Raw genomic sequence first — 14,822 nt, forward strand, 5'->3', positions numbered from 1 at the left:
CCTCATATACCCAAAGCTGCCATGTGCCTTACTAATTGGTCCCATTAAAAATTTCTAGATTACATTCTGGTGTGTAATTACTGTATATAATTAAAGCTTCCTCTGTTTATGCTACATTATAAATGTTTGCAGCGCTTTTGAATAAGAAGTCATCTTCACAACATTTAGATTGAGCAGCAAAAATGTAATGAGCTTTAAAGATTTTCTAACGGCCGCCAAGATGTTTGTGAGCGGGAAAAGGCATTCCCTTTCAATGAGACCAAGTCCAAGATATCCACTGTTACTTGATTTCCTACTTGTAATATTACATTTGCAGATGCACTAATAAACAATAGATCAGGGGTACGCAAACTTCTTGAGCTGCGCCCCCCCTGCCCGGGAGCAGCAGCGTTTGTGCCCCCCCCTCTCCCAATGGCTCGGCATCAAATGACGTCGCGGGTCATGTGACGTCACGTGACCCCATGGTGCCATTTGACACGTGTTGCCATGGTGACGCGTGATGTCATATGACCCGTGGCATCATTTGACCCGGCTGGAAGCAGGAAAGTGAGTTACAGAGGCCTCACACCCACCCCGACATTTCATTTAAATGCCGTTGGAAGAGTGTGAGGCCTCTGTAACCGCCACGCCCCCGTAGAAATTCTCCTGCCCCCTGGACAGTTCCCCCATACTTCAGGAGATATAATCAGAGACACATTTATATCCATATATCTGTAGAGAGTGGTGTCTCCCTGTTTCCCTCATAACATTATTTGAGAAAGTGTTTAAGTTCCCAGTCGGTATTCAATCAATGCTCAATGGGCTCGGTAGACCAACTTACATTTAGCGCCATTGAACATATTGCAATACATCCAAGAGGTGGAGATAGGGAATCTCTTCTCAACTGTCGGGAGATGCATTGGATTTATACCCTTGGGACTTTGATGCCCAAGGGTATGAATACCGACTGGGAACTTAAACACTTTCTCAAATAATGTTATCTGATGTTCATACATATCCTTGCTCTTTTCGCCCTCTACCTCTCCCCCCCCCCCCCTTTTTCTTTCCCTCCCCTCCTTTTTCCTCCCTTCCTTTCCCTCTCTCATTCCTCCCCCCCCTTCCCACCCCCCCTTGCCCCACCCCCTCCCTCTTCCCTCTCCTTCTCCCTTCCCCTTTTTCCTTCTCCCTTCCCCACCCCCTTTCTTATTCCCCTTCTCCCTCTTCCTCCTCCCCTGCCCCTTCCCCCCTCCCCCCCCCTTCCCATCTTCCCCCCCCCCTTCCTTTTCCCCCCCCCCTTCCTTTCCCCCTCTCCTCCCTATTCCCATCGGACCTTGCCCCCCTTTTTTCCCCCCCCTCCCTTCCCCCCTCCCCCCACCTTCCCATGTTTTCTCTTCCATTCCCTACTTATTTCCAACTATATAATTACTATCTTATATGTATATTTTGGACGTCTCTGACATAGAAATCTGTATACCACTGTTTAATTATCTATCCATGTCACTAGAGAGGCTCAACTCCTAATTATTTTATATATACCCCTGATTGTCTACAACAGATGTTTGATAAATAGTATAGCTTTCTCATTTGTAAAAATTATACCTGCAAAGATGTATTTTGCTCTATGTATATACATACATTAAGGACAGTGGATGATATTATATATAGCTACATATTAGACATAATGAAGAATATTGTACATAACCATACAAATGATATAATGATGCCCTCCATGCTCTCCATTTCAGAGTAGAAGATTGCTTCTATACATGTTTATAGTATTGTTTTTAACTCTGTATGTTGTCATTAGTGCATGTTGAGTTTACAGCATGCAGTAGCTTCGCTCCTGATATAGGTGTCACTCCCCTTTTCCTCCCTGATATCAGTGAAGCATTCGCAACCTAAGGAGCTCATTGGTCCAGGATATGGACCAATCAGATTATACCTTGACGATCTCGCGCCAATGGCAGATGACGTCATCAATCAGCTGGAGGCAGGGGAACTCCTATATCAGCTGCGGTAGCCGCAGTCTGTTTAATATTCTCGTTGACAAAGGGCGACGGCCCGAAACGCGTTCGAGATTTTTAACATATCCCATGCCATGATGTCTACCATGGAATAAAGGATTTTTAACAGCGGTATCTAGCCCCCTTCTTACTGCATTTGCTGTGCTCCGTTCTTTCCGCAAGGATATCTTGTTGCCTAAGATGTATACACTGCCCTCTGCCTGCAATAGGAAACTACAACTCCCAGCATGCTGTGCTGCATCAGGGAGCTGCTTTCGGTGAAGGAGGATGTGACTAGTGATGGACAGGGCTTCAGCCAATGAGATTAGACTCTGGAGAGGCGGGGCTAAATGAGGAGATCTGGAAAAGTTCCTGGCAGAGCAGGCAGGGGCAGATCTGCACAAGCCTGAGAAATCTCAGGACTGACTGTTGGTAACCTGGGGACAGTATATGTGCCACCCATGTTAGCGGATGTTGGCTGGAGGGAGAGCAGTTAACCTTGCGAGGAGGCCCAGCGGAGCATCCAAGTGAGAGCCGAGGAGTAAGGCTGCAGCCCCGCTGGTGCTGACCGCGCTCATGCTTGAGAGCGGTGATGTCACCAGCTCTCCAAGCATGAGCTCTGGGTGTCCTGTGTATTTTGCAAGCACGCAAGGGGGGGCATTGGGGGCATGTTGAGCGTGCTTCAAACTCTCTTTTTTTGTCTCCCCAAGCGCCAAGCTTGGGAGAGAATGCGCGCACCGTGTGAGCGGGGACTCAGCAAGCGCCGCGCGCTCAGCGCTAGCGTGGCCGCAGCCTATGCACACCGGCAGGAGGGATTCTCAACGGAGCCATATAAAGGGGTACCAAAGTGTTTGCGGAGTTCAGCATGCTAACATAAATACATAGTTAAGTTAAGAGCTGCAATGGTGTGCTGGCAACCTTACATAGTATTGAATGGCCTCAACAGACACTGATATAAACCCACACAGAATTTAGTGGGGAGTGTTATGTTACTATGTTATGTGGATGCATGTAATGATCCTCCTGTTAAGGATCATAAGGTACCAGAGTCTTCATTGCTAAGTTATTTATAAATATTATAAAGTTATAATATACTATAAACATTACTGTAGCCTGCTTCCTTTTGGCGTGTGCGTGTGTGTAAGTGTGTGTTCCTGAAACCAGTATGTTACACTGGTATCACTGTTAATGATCAGTTTACCAGCAAGGAAGGAGGCGGAGGGGATTTTTGTTATTATATCATATATGCCAATAAGTAGTGCCTCTTAGAGTTAGGCCAAACCAGGCATACTGCAGCAGACATGTTTTCTGTTGTAATATTTGTTGCTTCATTTATTCAGCCTATTTGGCGGTGGTTTATCATTCCCCATACTTTTCAGGTGAGTTAGCCTAAGGATTGTTTATTCGTTGGGCGGCAGGATATACATCCTCATTTTATTTGGGTAATCCTTATCAAATAAAATCAACCCGAATTAAAACAGTGGCTGGTCCTTTAGGAATATCACCACTTTTCTTGTAATCCTACTCAATGCAAAGGAACACGTGACTCTCTGCTGATACATCAAAATAATGCTACCCTCTAACAACAGTGGGATGTGATTTGTATTTTTCAATAACATACTACATACACGTGTTATTTGGAAAATGTGTGACTTTTTCATGGCAAAGTTTGTTGCTTATTTTCACATTCCAATAACTTTACTTATCGTGTATATTCCAAGCAATGAGCTACAGTCAACCGTTCTGCCATGTTCCCAAATATTGTACATAGAATGAAAGATTTACCTCTGAAGTTCTTTACTTGGTGTTACTTTTCAGGATCATTGGTTCCCAATATTCAACCTGACCCTGTACTGAGCATCCCAGAAGTTTACACAATCTCCCTATTCATATTTGCTGAAATGACCAGATGGAACTTTTAACTGTTCCGAACCCCCAACCTTACAGAATATCACTAAGGCAGCAGGCACGGTACAGCGAAGCGCGCTCATGCTTGAGCGCCATGACATCTCCAACTCTCTGAGCAGGAGCACTAGCCTGACCTGCAGCAATTTACGAGCGCGAGCGGGGGGGGCGTGGCACATAAGGGAGGGGGTGTGTCATTGCCTGGATCATCAGTGAGGGAAGTATCGTGACGTCACATTGGCATCCAAAAAATCAAAAACAAAAAGTTTTATTTTACCACAGTCACATGCAGAATAATGTGCTTCACTGTGATTGGATGGCTTAATGCTTAAGTCTGATTAGTTTTGGTGACTGGTGCTGTGTGATTCGTTGTCGCCTTGTCATGTGACCCTTCAGTGCGCTTTGAAATCAATTTTGCCTGTCTCCCCAAGCGCAGAGCATTGGAAAGCATACGTGCATCGCTGCACTGTGGCTGCGGCCTTATGGTCCAAATAGAACTGGTATGAATTAGTAGTTTTTGATGCAAGGTATTTAAACAAGTAAAGTAACATAAAGTAAGATCATGACACATAAATTCGTATTTGATTTGTTTTTAGTGCTGGTGCCATGTCTCAATTTAAAGAAAGGCAAAAGCAAATCATAGAAGGCCATTCAGCATTTTGAAGAGCTATTGGCTTTGGATTACATGGTAAGACTCAAGGAATTGAACTTTGCAGAGTACTTTTCTCCTTTAAATTATTAAAAATAACATCAAAGACTGTTATACGCAAGGGCCGGTGCAAGGTTATCAGGTGCCCTAGGCAAACCTTCAGCCTTGCCCCCCTCCCATAATTAAAATTCGATCTGCCATGATGCCATATCAACTGAAAAATTTAAATATTATACCTAATAGATTTTTCTAACTTTCTGCATATGAAACTTCAAATATGTATGAGTGATGTACATACCCCCTCTACCCCAATTTACCCCAATTTATAGAACAAAGGCAAAACAATCCTGTAATTTGTAACTATTTGTGAATGTATGTCGGTGAGATTTGCTGTAGTCTGACACAATTCCCTCTTTCTCTCTCTCTCTCTCTCATACACTCCCCCCTCTCTCCCTCAGGCACACACTCCCCCCTCTCGCCCCCTTTTTCTCTCTTCCCCATTCTACCTTCCCTACCATCTCCCATTCTCTCTCCTTCCCACAATCTCCCCCACCATGCCCCATTCTCTCTCCCACCCCACTCTATATCTCTCCCTCCTCCATTATTTTTCCTTCCATTATCTCCCCCCTCATCCATTCTCCCTCCCCCATTCTTTCTTTTTCCCATTCTCTCTCTCGGTCACTCCCCTTCATTCTATTTCCCTCCCTCTCCATCCCCATTCTCTCTCCCTCACCCCCCCCCATTCACCCTGACCCCCAACAGGACAGCCACAACACCCCCTCCCCCACATCTCACCTCTCCTGCCCATGCTGCTTCCTCCTCTGCTTGGCCCCACCCCCGGTTGAGAAATACTGTGTTATGCAAACTAGACGACAAATTTTGCCACTCTAAGCAACCGCCTAGTTATCCTAGTGGTTAACCCGGCCCTGTACACGCGGTCCAGATATAGGGAAGAAATGTTTAGCTTTAGTTATATTTTAATTTTTATAGACTTGTTTTATTATGTAATTTAGTAAAGCATCTAGTCACTAATTTGATACCTTAGGTTCTTTATGATATATTCAAAGGCAATTGAGTTCTTCCACCCCTGAATTTTTGGGAGGATTCCTACAGTATATAGTGATAGGCAAATCTTCTTCCAAAATGTATGATTTACATTTTCTAATATTCGCGAATTCGTTGCAGTTTGTAAAAAGCTGCCACTCGTTTTCATTTTTAAATATGCGTATTCACAAATTCTAAAATTAGCAGATATTAAAAAAATGGATCAAACATTAACAAAAATAGAAAATATTACAAAATAAATGAAGAAATAGGACAAAATATGAAAAAGTAAAAAATATTCAAAACGTTTAAGACAATTGGAAAACAAAAGGAAAAATATGGAGTTTTCCATCATGCAAAAAAAATGTTTTAGAAAAATATGAATAAATATTCACCTTTTCCCCAAAATTTGAACAAACCTGCAAATCAAATTGACACATTTTTTCCCATCTCTACTACTAACCTCTCTATGTCATCTTGTTAATGTTACTGTACCACAAATCAACCAGCTAACCATAACAACTCTGACAGGAGCCTAAAATCCTCTATGGTTTCCTCTAGATTTTAATTCCCTGGAAACATTCAGTGGGACTTCAGTGTGTTAATATCTGTATCCCCTGTGCAGGAAATGCCCTGTGCTTTGCTCTGCCCTCGCCCTACAGCATATGTGGTACCTCAGCTTGTGTGTAAACATTGCAACTAATAAGGCACACCACAGCAACACAGAGGGGTTGAAAGTACCGTACCTCCTGGGAGCTCTGCGGGGCCACAGGTTGATCTGAGCTCGTTCACGTCTTCGACCCACAGTTTCTTATAGCAGAACTTCCATAGCCCGAAATGGACTGCCTCACAGGTCAAGCTGTGGTTCTGCTTGAACGTGTTCACCTCCACCCAGAACTCTGTTCCAACTGCCAGCACCGTAAGGGTAACCCCCACAATGGCCACAAAAAAGGCCAGCTTGATCTTGCCCTCCTGTGCATCAGTCAGGCCCTTTCCACGCTGCCCTCTCCCTCTTCCAGAGATGCGCTCCTCCTCTTGCACGAAGAAATTAGGCCACATCATCTGTGCAACGGAGTGTTTTCCTAGAACTGAGAGAATTGATTTAAACAGAGCGTCGGTTTACTCCCTCTTCCTTCGCCGTTCTTCCTTCTCTTTTTCCCTTAGTATTTAGGTCGCTGAAAGACAATCTGCTTTAGGTTTCACTAGCTACAGAGACGCAGCAGGGACATCAATGTGCTCTCCCCCTTGCTGCCTTTCGCTCTCCCCCTCTTGCTGTTACACACAGACGCACACACATGGCCTGGAAATAATCTCTGCACCTGTTACATTCATCAGATCTCCCAGGCAGTGCAGTTATTTTAAGGTTCCCTTAAAGGCACTTGCCTCGGATACAGGGGACGGAGATCAGAATCAAGACAAAAATGAAGTTAACATATCCCAGTTCACTCCCTTGATAACGTCTGCACCTGCTCCGGCTTCTGTTATATCCTATCCGTGTCTTTGCTGCATGCTCACATGCCTGGCTGTAGTATTTTTCTATGCTGGGTTTTATTATGCAGTGCTTTGCTTTCAGTTAACCATGAACCGCTTATACCTCTCTGAAATCCCAGAAGCACTTATGCATTGCTAATAGACTTTGTTGTGTATCTTCTTTTGGATTCAATCAGGCCTGTTATGTCATTCTCTTCCTCCACGCTTTGTTCTACAAAAGCCCAGCCTGACTATTGATCCAATCTTGAGTCTGAAATACACATTTGCATTAGGAAAACCTGTAAAAATTTAACATGCTGTACAAGGAAATATCTAGCCACAGTGCTTCTAAGTTGTCTATCAGCAAATGATTTATTGATTTGAAGGATGAATGCGCTGGATGCTTTTGCATATAGACTGGAAAAAATAGACTGGAAGTCGTCCCTTTTTCCAGAAGGAATACTGCCCGGAAACCCTGTGCTTGTAAATAGAAAGAATGAGCTTTCGCTGTGTGTACATGTGGTTAAAAGTGTATGTGCTCTGACAAACTGGCCAAGCTGCTCTATAATGCAGAAACGAAAACGCCTCCAGCTCAACCCAGACTTGTGATACAGAAATATAAACCAGAATAATTGGGTATTTTTTTGAGTCTGGTAGACAGATCTTCTTCTCCCAGAATATTGTTTCTAATTGCTTAAAATTGCTGCAGTAAAGTAAAATGAATTCACCTGATAGTTTTAAAAGAACAAAAACATTTAGGAGCTACCACTTTTACTGCAACAGATGTCATAGAATGGGTTGTTAGATCGACTTAACATGGAGTCTCATGCATCTCTTTAAAATGAGGATGTGTTACCTTTAGCATGAGTGATTAGTGTCATACATTTCTGTTTTGCATGCTAACTATAACAGGTTTGGGCATTTATTTATGTCATGGTTGATATATGAGGTACTGTATGCCTCACTTTCTTCTGCGAATCTCTTCATATGTCATACTTAGTGACATTTTCAGCCAGAAACAGGGTAGGGTTTATCATTTTCTATATTTAAAACAGCCTTACCCTTAGAAAGCTGGGTCCTCTCTTCAAAAGGCAGTCTCGCCCACCAGTAGGCAGTGGCCCTTTTTTTTAAAGGGAATTTCATCCATTGAATAGTTGTCCCTTTGAAGGTATTGTCAACTATTCCATCAGTCAGCAATATAAACACTTGTTCGGGGTAGAAATAGAGAACCAGGTAAAAGTGCCCTGGCAATCTTGTGATTTATGGGACATAAGTGTAGACAGGTCTCCTCTGGCTCCCTTACCTCCGACACAGGGAGGGCAGCTGCGGGGGCGATCGCATTGCCGGGGGCTCCCGGCAGCATATGTTACAGGGCGCCGCCATGTTTGATCCGGTCGCCCATGCGCAGTGTAGTCGCGCATGCGCAGTACAGTGTCAAGAGTTGCGGCGGCCATATTGAGGCTGGCGCGAGAGTCGCGCATGCGCAGAAGTTCACGCGATGCGGTGGCCATTACAAGTTTGCGCATGCGCATCATTCCCTGATGAAGAAACCTTGCGGTTTCGAAACGCGTTGGAATAGATTGCGACTCGATATTCAAGTGAACTAGTACATCCTGAAGTCTATTACTGACTGGTGAGGAGTTTGAGGCGCGCGATACCCACTGTCGCGGGAGAGTGACATCACGGATTGCGAGATCACTCCCATCACTCCCACCAGCGAAATTCGTCTAATAAGCGGACGCTTCTTAGGGGTGCTAGAGGTGTACCCCAAAATCCGGAGGCATCAGCCTGTAGCCAACACAGATGACATTGTCCGGGAGATACCTGGTTGGTGCTTGGGTAACAATCCCTGAAATGCTGTTATAATTCACTTTTGATGTACGCCTAATACTTACCTGTATTACACAATTGATTAATATATTTTTTAATGCACTATGAGCGTTGTGCGCTGTGTCTTTGTGTTTTTCTCTGCTCCAGCTCCAGGGGGTGCTTGAGCCACCCCTGTTTCCACGGCTGCAGATGCTCCTTTCCAATTTACCTGTAGGATCACGTAATATTGTTACTATTTGATTTATCACGTCACTTTATATAGTGGATAACATTGAGTTAGATTTTAGTTGCGCACTTTATTCACCTTGTTTCACGTACTCAAGATAAGAGACTATCTTCATGGTGGGACCGTCTGGCGGGACACCACCCCACGTGGAGGCGAACGCATCGTGGGATCAGCGGATCCACTCTGTCTTCCTTTCAGTGTGCCCGGGTGTGGACACACCCAGCAGGTACATTCTTCACCACACGTGCACCAACCATCTGTTACGCTGGAGTAGCCCGCAGACCAGACCTGTCCCTAGAACTGAGGTGGCAGGTATGAATACACACACAGACAGAGCGAGGGACGTGTCCGGGTTGTGGTATTTGATGGTGCCAGGCCAGATGGGGAGTATTGCGTGAATACGTGCCGGTACCGTTATTTCCAGAAGAATGGTCGTTGCCATTGCCGAGATCAGGGGTAGGAGAAGTATGGAAGGATCGAGATGAGTGCCGAGGTTGAAGGGAGCCAGAAGGTACGTAAACAGGAACAATCCGAAGTCGAGAGCCAAAGAGGGTAGTCTGCCAAGCCGCGTCAAAACTGAGAGAATCAAAGAACAAGCACTGTGAAACACCCATACAAAAACTATGACGAGCGAGGAAGCACAGAACAGAGAGGGTATATAAAGCTGGAACAGCCAACCAGGAGAGGGGGCATCCCTGGAGGAGCCCAGGGAGCTTCAGTGCATTGGGTGCTGTTCTTAGAGTCCAGGTGACACTCAGTAAGAGCCAGATTGTAACCGTGCGGTGTTTGGGGGCAGAGCCTGAGCGGGGATAAGCTCAGGGGATGTTGTGTGTGCACTGTAAGTCCGACGTGCGCATGACAGGAAGCAACGTGGGGTGAACACGTCCGCGCGGGACGGCTGTGGCGCAGAGCATGGAGGAAGTACCTCGTGGAGCGTCCCACCATGCCGAGGGGTAAGTGATGCAGCTGAAGGGGGCTTGCGTGGTTGTAGTGGAAGGGTCTGAGCAGTGTAAAGAGAGAGCCGTGAGCTCCGCCTGTGGCGCTGTGTGCTCACATTCCTAACAGTACCCCCCTCTTCAGGATCGGCCTCAGGACGATCCAAGAACAGCTTCTCCGGAAATTTCCTCCTAAAAGTCTTCGGGAGGCTGGGCGCATGGATGTCTTTGAGCGGAACCCAAGACCTCTCCTCGGGTCCGAAACCCCTCCAGTGGACCAAAAACTGAAGCTGCCCCCTGGAGATGCGGGAGTCCAGTAAGGCTTGTACCTCGTATTCCTCGTTATTGAGTACCGTGACTGGATATGGCTTGCTCGTCTGTTTAGAAAAGAAACTATTGGCAATGTGGGGTTTTAATAGCGAGGCATGAAAAACGTCTGGGATCCTCATGGAGGGTGGTAGTTTAAGGCGAAACGCCACTGGGTTAATCTGCTCCACGACGGCCTTGTGGAGAGACGATTGTACATTGGACCAAATGTCCTTGAGAGTGGAAATCCGTTCGTCTTCCGCTGGTACCCCAGAAGCAACATTGGAAATGGGTAGGCAGGGAGGGTGAAACCCATAATTGACAAAGAATGGAGATTCTTGGGTGGATTCGCTTCGGGCCGAATTGACCGCGTACTCTGCCCACGGGAGGAGTTGGGACCAATCGTCCTGGGAATCGGAGATGAAATATATGAGGTTTTTCTCCAGCGACTGGTTAGTTCTCTCTGTCTGTCCATTGGACTGGGGGTGGTATGCAGAGGAGAAGGAAGAGACAATTACCAGTTTTTTAGTAAAGGTCCTCCAGAACTTGGAGACGAACTGGGAACCTCGGTCAGAGACAATGGAAGACGGAATGCCATGGATCCTAAAGATATGCTCAGAGAAAATGTCTGCTAGGGCGGGAGAGGAGGGCAGTCCCTTGAGGGGGATGAAGTGAGCCATCTTCGGAAACCTGTCTACGACAACTAAAATGGTGTTGAAGCCCCTAGACCTAGGGAGGTCGACTATGAAATCCATGGAGATATGGGACCATGGACGAGCAGGCACTGGCAATGGGAGTAGAAGTCCCTGAGGTCTCTGTGGAAGTGTCTTGTTCTGGGCGCATACAGGACAAGCGCGAGTGTATTCCGCTATGTCTTTTGACATACTGGGCCACCAAAAGTTCCAACGAATTAAGTCTAACGTCCTTCTGAAGCCCGGGTGACCTGCGGGATTAGAAGAGTGTCCCCAATCTAGGACCTCTGGAATTAATCTGGGCGAGACGAAGAGCCTGTTAGAGGGGATCGCCGTGTTTGAAGGGATCTGTTGCTGGTCCCTTTTGATCTTGTCTAGCGATTTGAAGGTGGAAGTAGCCAAAATTCTTTCAGGAGGTAGGATAGGTTCCAAAGTTGCCTCAGGCCTGTCTTCCGAGAATTATTGTCTGGACAATGCATCTGCCTTCACGTTCTTCGTTCCAGGGATATAGGATAGGTGATAGTTGAAGCGAGAGAAGAAGAGTGCCCAGCGAGCTTGTCGAGGACCGAGGCGACGTGCTCCTTAGATATACAGTAAATTTTTGTGGTCTGTTAAGATAGAAAATGGCTCCCTTGACCCTTCCAACAGATGTCTCCACTCTTGTAGTGCCATTTTAACGGCCAATAACTCTCTGTTGCCGACGTCGTAATTCCTCTCGGCAGAGGAGAATTTCTTGGAGAAATACGCACAAGGGTGAAGTTTATCCTGAGGCAAGAACCTCTGTGATAGTACAGCCCCTGCACTGCAGTCCGATGCGTCAACTTCTATTACAAAGGGAAGATCCGTGTTGGGGTGGCGCAGGATCAGTGCCGTGACGAATGCCTCTTTAAGGGCCTGGAAGGCGGAGATAGCTTCGGTGGACCAGGCAGAAGGGTCAGCCCCTTTTCTAGTCAACGCCGTGATGGGGGCCACTAGAGTGGAGAAATTACGAATGAACTTCCGATAGTAGTTCGCAAATCCTAAAAAGCGTTGGATAGCCTTGAGAGTTTCTGGTCTGGGCCATTCCGTAACTGCCTGGAGTTTACCTGGATCCATCAAAAAGCCTTCGTCCGAAATAATGTAGCCCAAAAATTGGGTAGAGCGTTGATGGAAGGTACACTTCTCTAGTTTGGCGTACAGGTGATGTTTGAGTAGACATGAGAGGACGTACGAGGTGTGATGAATGTGATCCTGGAGATTTTTGGAGAAGATCAAAATGTCATCTAAATAGACAATAACAAAGATGTTGAGCACCTCACGAAATACGTCATTAATAAAGTCCTGAAAGACGGCCGGGGCGTTACATAAACCAAAAGGCATTACGAGGTACTCATAATGCCCACTGCGGGTGTTGAAGGCCGTCTTCCACTCGTCGCCCTGCCTGATGCAGACCAAGTTGTAAGCCCCACGGAGATCCAATTTGTAAAATATCTTAGCCCCACGCAGTTTATCGAAGAGTTCCGTGATCAAGGGGAGAGGATAGCGGTTCTTGATGGTGATACCGTTCAAGCCCAGGTAATCAATACATGGCCTCAGCGTACCATCCTTTTTCTTCACAAAGAAGAACCCTGCTCCCACCGGGGAACTGGAGGGCCGTATGAATCCTCTCTCAAGATTCTCCTTTATGTAGTCTTCCATGGCTTGAGACTCAGGTATCGACAATGGGTAAGTCTTTGACTTGGGTAAGGTGTATCCTGGGACCAAATCGATGGGGCAATCGTAGGACCGGTGAGGAGGCAATTGTTCTGAGCGGACCTTGTTAAAGACCTCGCAAAAAGGGTGGTACATGGGGGGAAGAATGGAATCCTGAGTCGTGTTAGCCAAGAGTTTGGGAGACTTCCCTGACCTCGGTTTCCAGGTGATGGGGGTAGGTGAGACCCAGTCAATTGGAGGGTTGTTCTGCAACCAAGGTAGGCCTAGGGTTACCGGCCTACCTGGGGCCTGAATGGCGTCAAGGACCAGGGTCTCGCTGTGGGAGTAGGTAGATAGGAGGAGAGGTATGGTCTGTAGCGAGATAAAGGCTGGAGACAGCGAACATCCGTCAATCACAACAAAGGCAATAGGTTGGGCCTTCTTCACCAAAGGTATCTGATTCTGTTTGGCGAAATCGAGGTCTACAAAGTTTCCTCCAGCACCGGAGTCGATAAAGGCAGCAGTAGATGTGCGAAACTCAGCGCCTGCGAGAGAAATAGGAATCGTAAGTTTCTTAGGCAGTGCCTCTTGGGGAGGGGACGAGAAGAGATAACACCCAGTGAGAGCCCCTCCATACTCACTGAGTGTTCCCATTTCCCGGACGCAAAGGGCATGCACGGACCAGATGTTCAGGGGATCCACAGTAGAAACAGAGTCCGCCCGCGTAGCGGTGTTGTCGTAGTGGATTCCGGATCTGTTGCACCCCTAATTGCATTGGCTCGGGAGGCTCCAGTGCCAGCTGTTGCGAAGGGGGCGGTCTAGGAACCAGAGGAGAGTTGGGGAAGGGTGCTTGGAAGATTAGTGGCCGGCATGCTGACACTCCGAGCGCCGTACCTGGATGCGTTGATCAATGCATACGGCCAAGTCGATGAGCGCCTCCAATTGGTCTGGCCTGGGTTGCCGAGCAAGCTCGTCCTTGATGAACTCCGAGAGACCTTGCCAGAAGACGGACACGAGTGGCTCTTGTCCCCAGTTCGTCTTGGCGGAGAGTGTGCAAATTCCACCACATATTGTGTCACCGATCTTCACCCCTGAGTTATCTGGAGGAGGGAAACAGACGCCATCTCCCGGCGTGCAGGGGAACCAAAGACTTGTCGGAACTCACCCTTGAAGGCTAGGTAGTCTTGTGTCAGGTCCGGGCGCAACTCCCAGACTGGCGAGGCCCATGTCAGCGTGCTGCCCGTCAGTAGGTTGTACACGTAGGCTACTTTCTTCCGGCTGGTGTCATACTGAAGGGGTGCCATTTCAAATTGGACCTCGCACTGGTTAAGGAAATCTCTGCACTTCTGCAGGTTGCCGGCGTACGTTTTGGGAGGCGGTATCTTCACGTCCTGACGGCTAGGTCTGCAAGCTTGTGGAGGAGAAAGAGGAACAGGTGCTTCCGGTACCTGAGACGAAAGTTTGGCCATTTGGCGTGTTAGGGCCACAATCTGATCGGCCATGGCCTGGTTTTGCTGTATCAGCATAGAGATTGCTTGCCTCAGTTCGGCCTGGTCTGCGTCTTGTGGGCTCGTCATAATGTTACGCCGGAGTAGCCCGCAGACCAGACCTGTCCCTAGAACTGAGGTGGCAGGTATGAAAACACACACACCGACAGAGCGAGGGACGTGTCCGGGTTGTGGTATTAGATGGTGCCAGGCCAGATGGGGAGTATTGCGTGAATACTTGCCGGTACCGTTATTTCCAGAAGAATGGTCGTTGCCTTTGCCGAGATCAGGGGTAGGAGAAGTATGGAAGGATCGAGATGAATGCCGAGGTTGAAGGGAGCCAGAAGGTACGTAAACAGGAACAATCCGAAGTCGAGAGCCAAAGAGGATAGTCTGCCAAGCCGCGTCAAAACTGAGAGAATAAAAAAAAAAGCACTGTGAAACACCCATACAAAAACTATGACGAGCGAGGAAGCACAGAACAGAGAGGGTATATAAAGCTGGAACAGCCAACCAGGAGAGGGGGCGTGCCTGGAGGAGCCCAGGGAGCTTCAGCACATTGGGTGCTGTTCTTAGAGCCCAGGTGACACTCAGCAAGAGCCAGATTGTAACCGTGCGGTGTTTG

General features: G+C 47.2%; 1 protein-coding gene across 1 annotated transcript in view; it reads right to left on the minus strand.

The window, feature by feature from the left end:
* CACNG6 (calcium voltage-gated channel auxiliary subunit gamma 6) overlaps window positions 1-7,516 on the minus strand; it is a 76,357-nt gene extending 68,841 nt beyond the window's left edge. The window contains exon 1 of the mRNA XM_075605348.1: window positions 6,327-7,516. Within this exon, the coding sequence (XP_075461463.1) occupies window positions 6,327-6,642 (316 nt within the window). The 5' untranslated portion in view covers window positions 6,643-7,516. The remainder of the gene's footprint in view (window positions 1-6,326) is intronic.
* Window positions 7,517-14,822: the final 7,306 nt, after the last annotated feature.

This window comes from Ascaphus truei, chromosome 6, assembly GCF_040206685.1.
Source record: "Ascaphus truei isolate aAscTru1 chromosome 6, aAscTru1.hap1, whole genome shotgun sequence".
In the NCBI taxonomy this organism is placed as follows: Eukaryota; Metazoa; Chordata; class Amphibia; order Anura; family Ascaphidae; genus Ascaphus; species Ascaphus truei.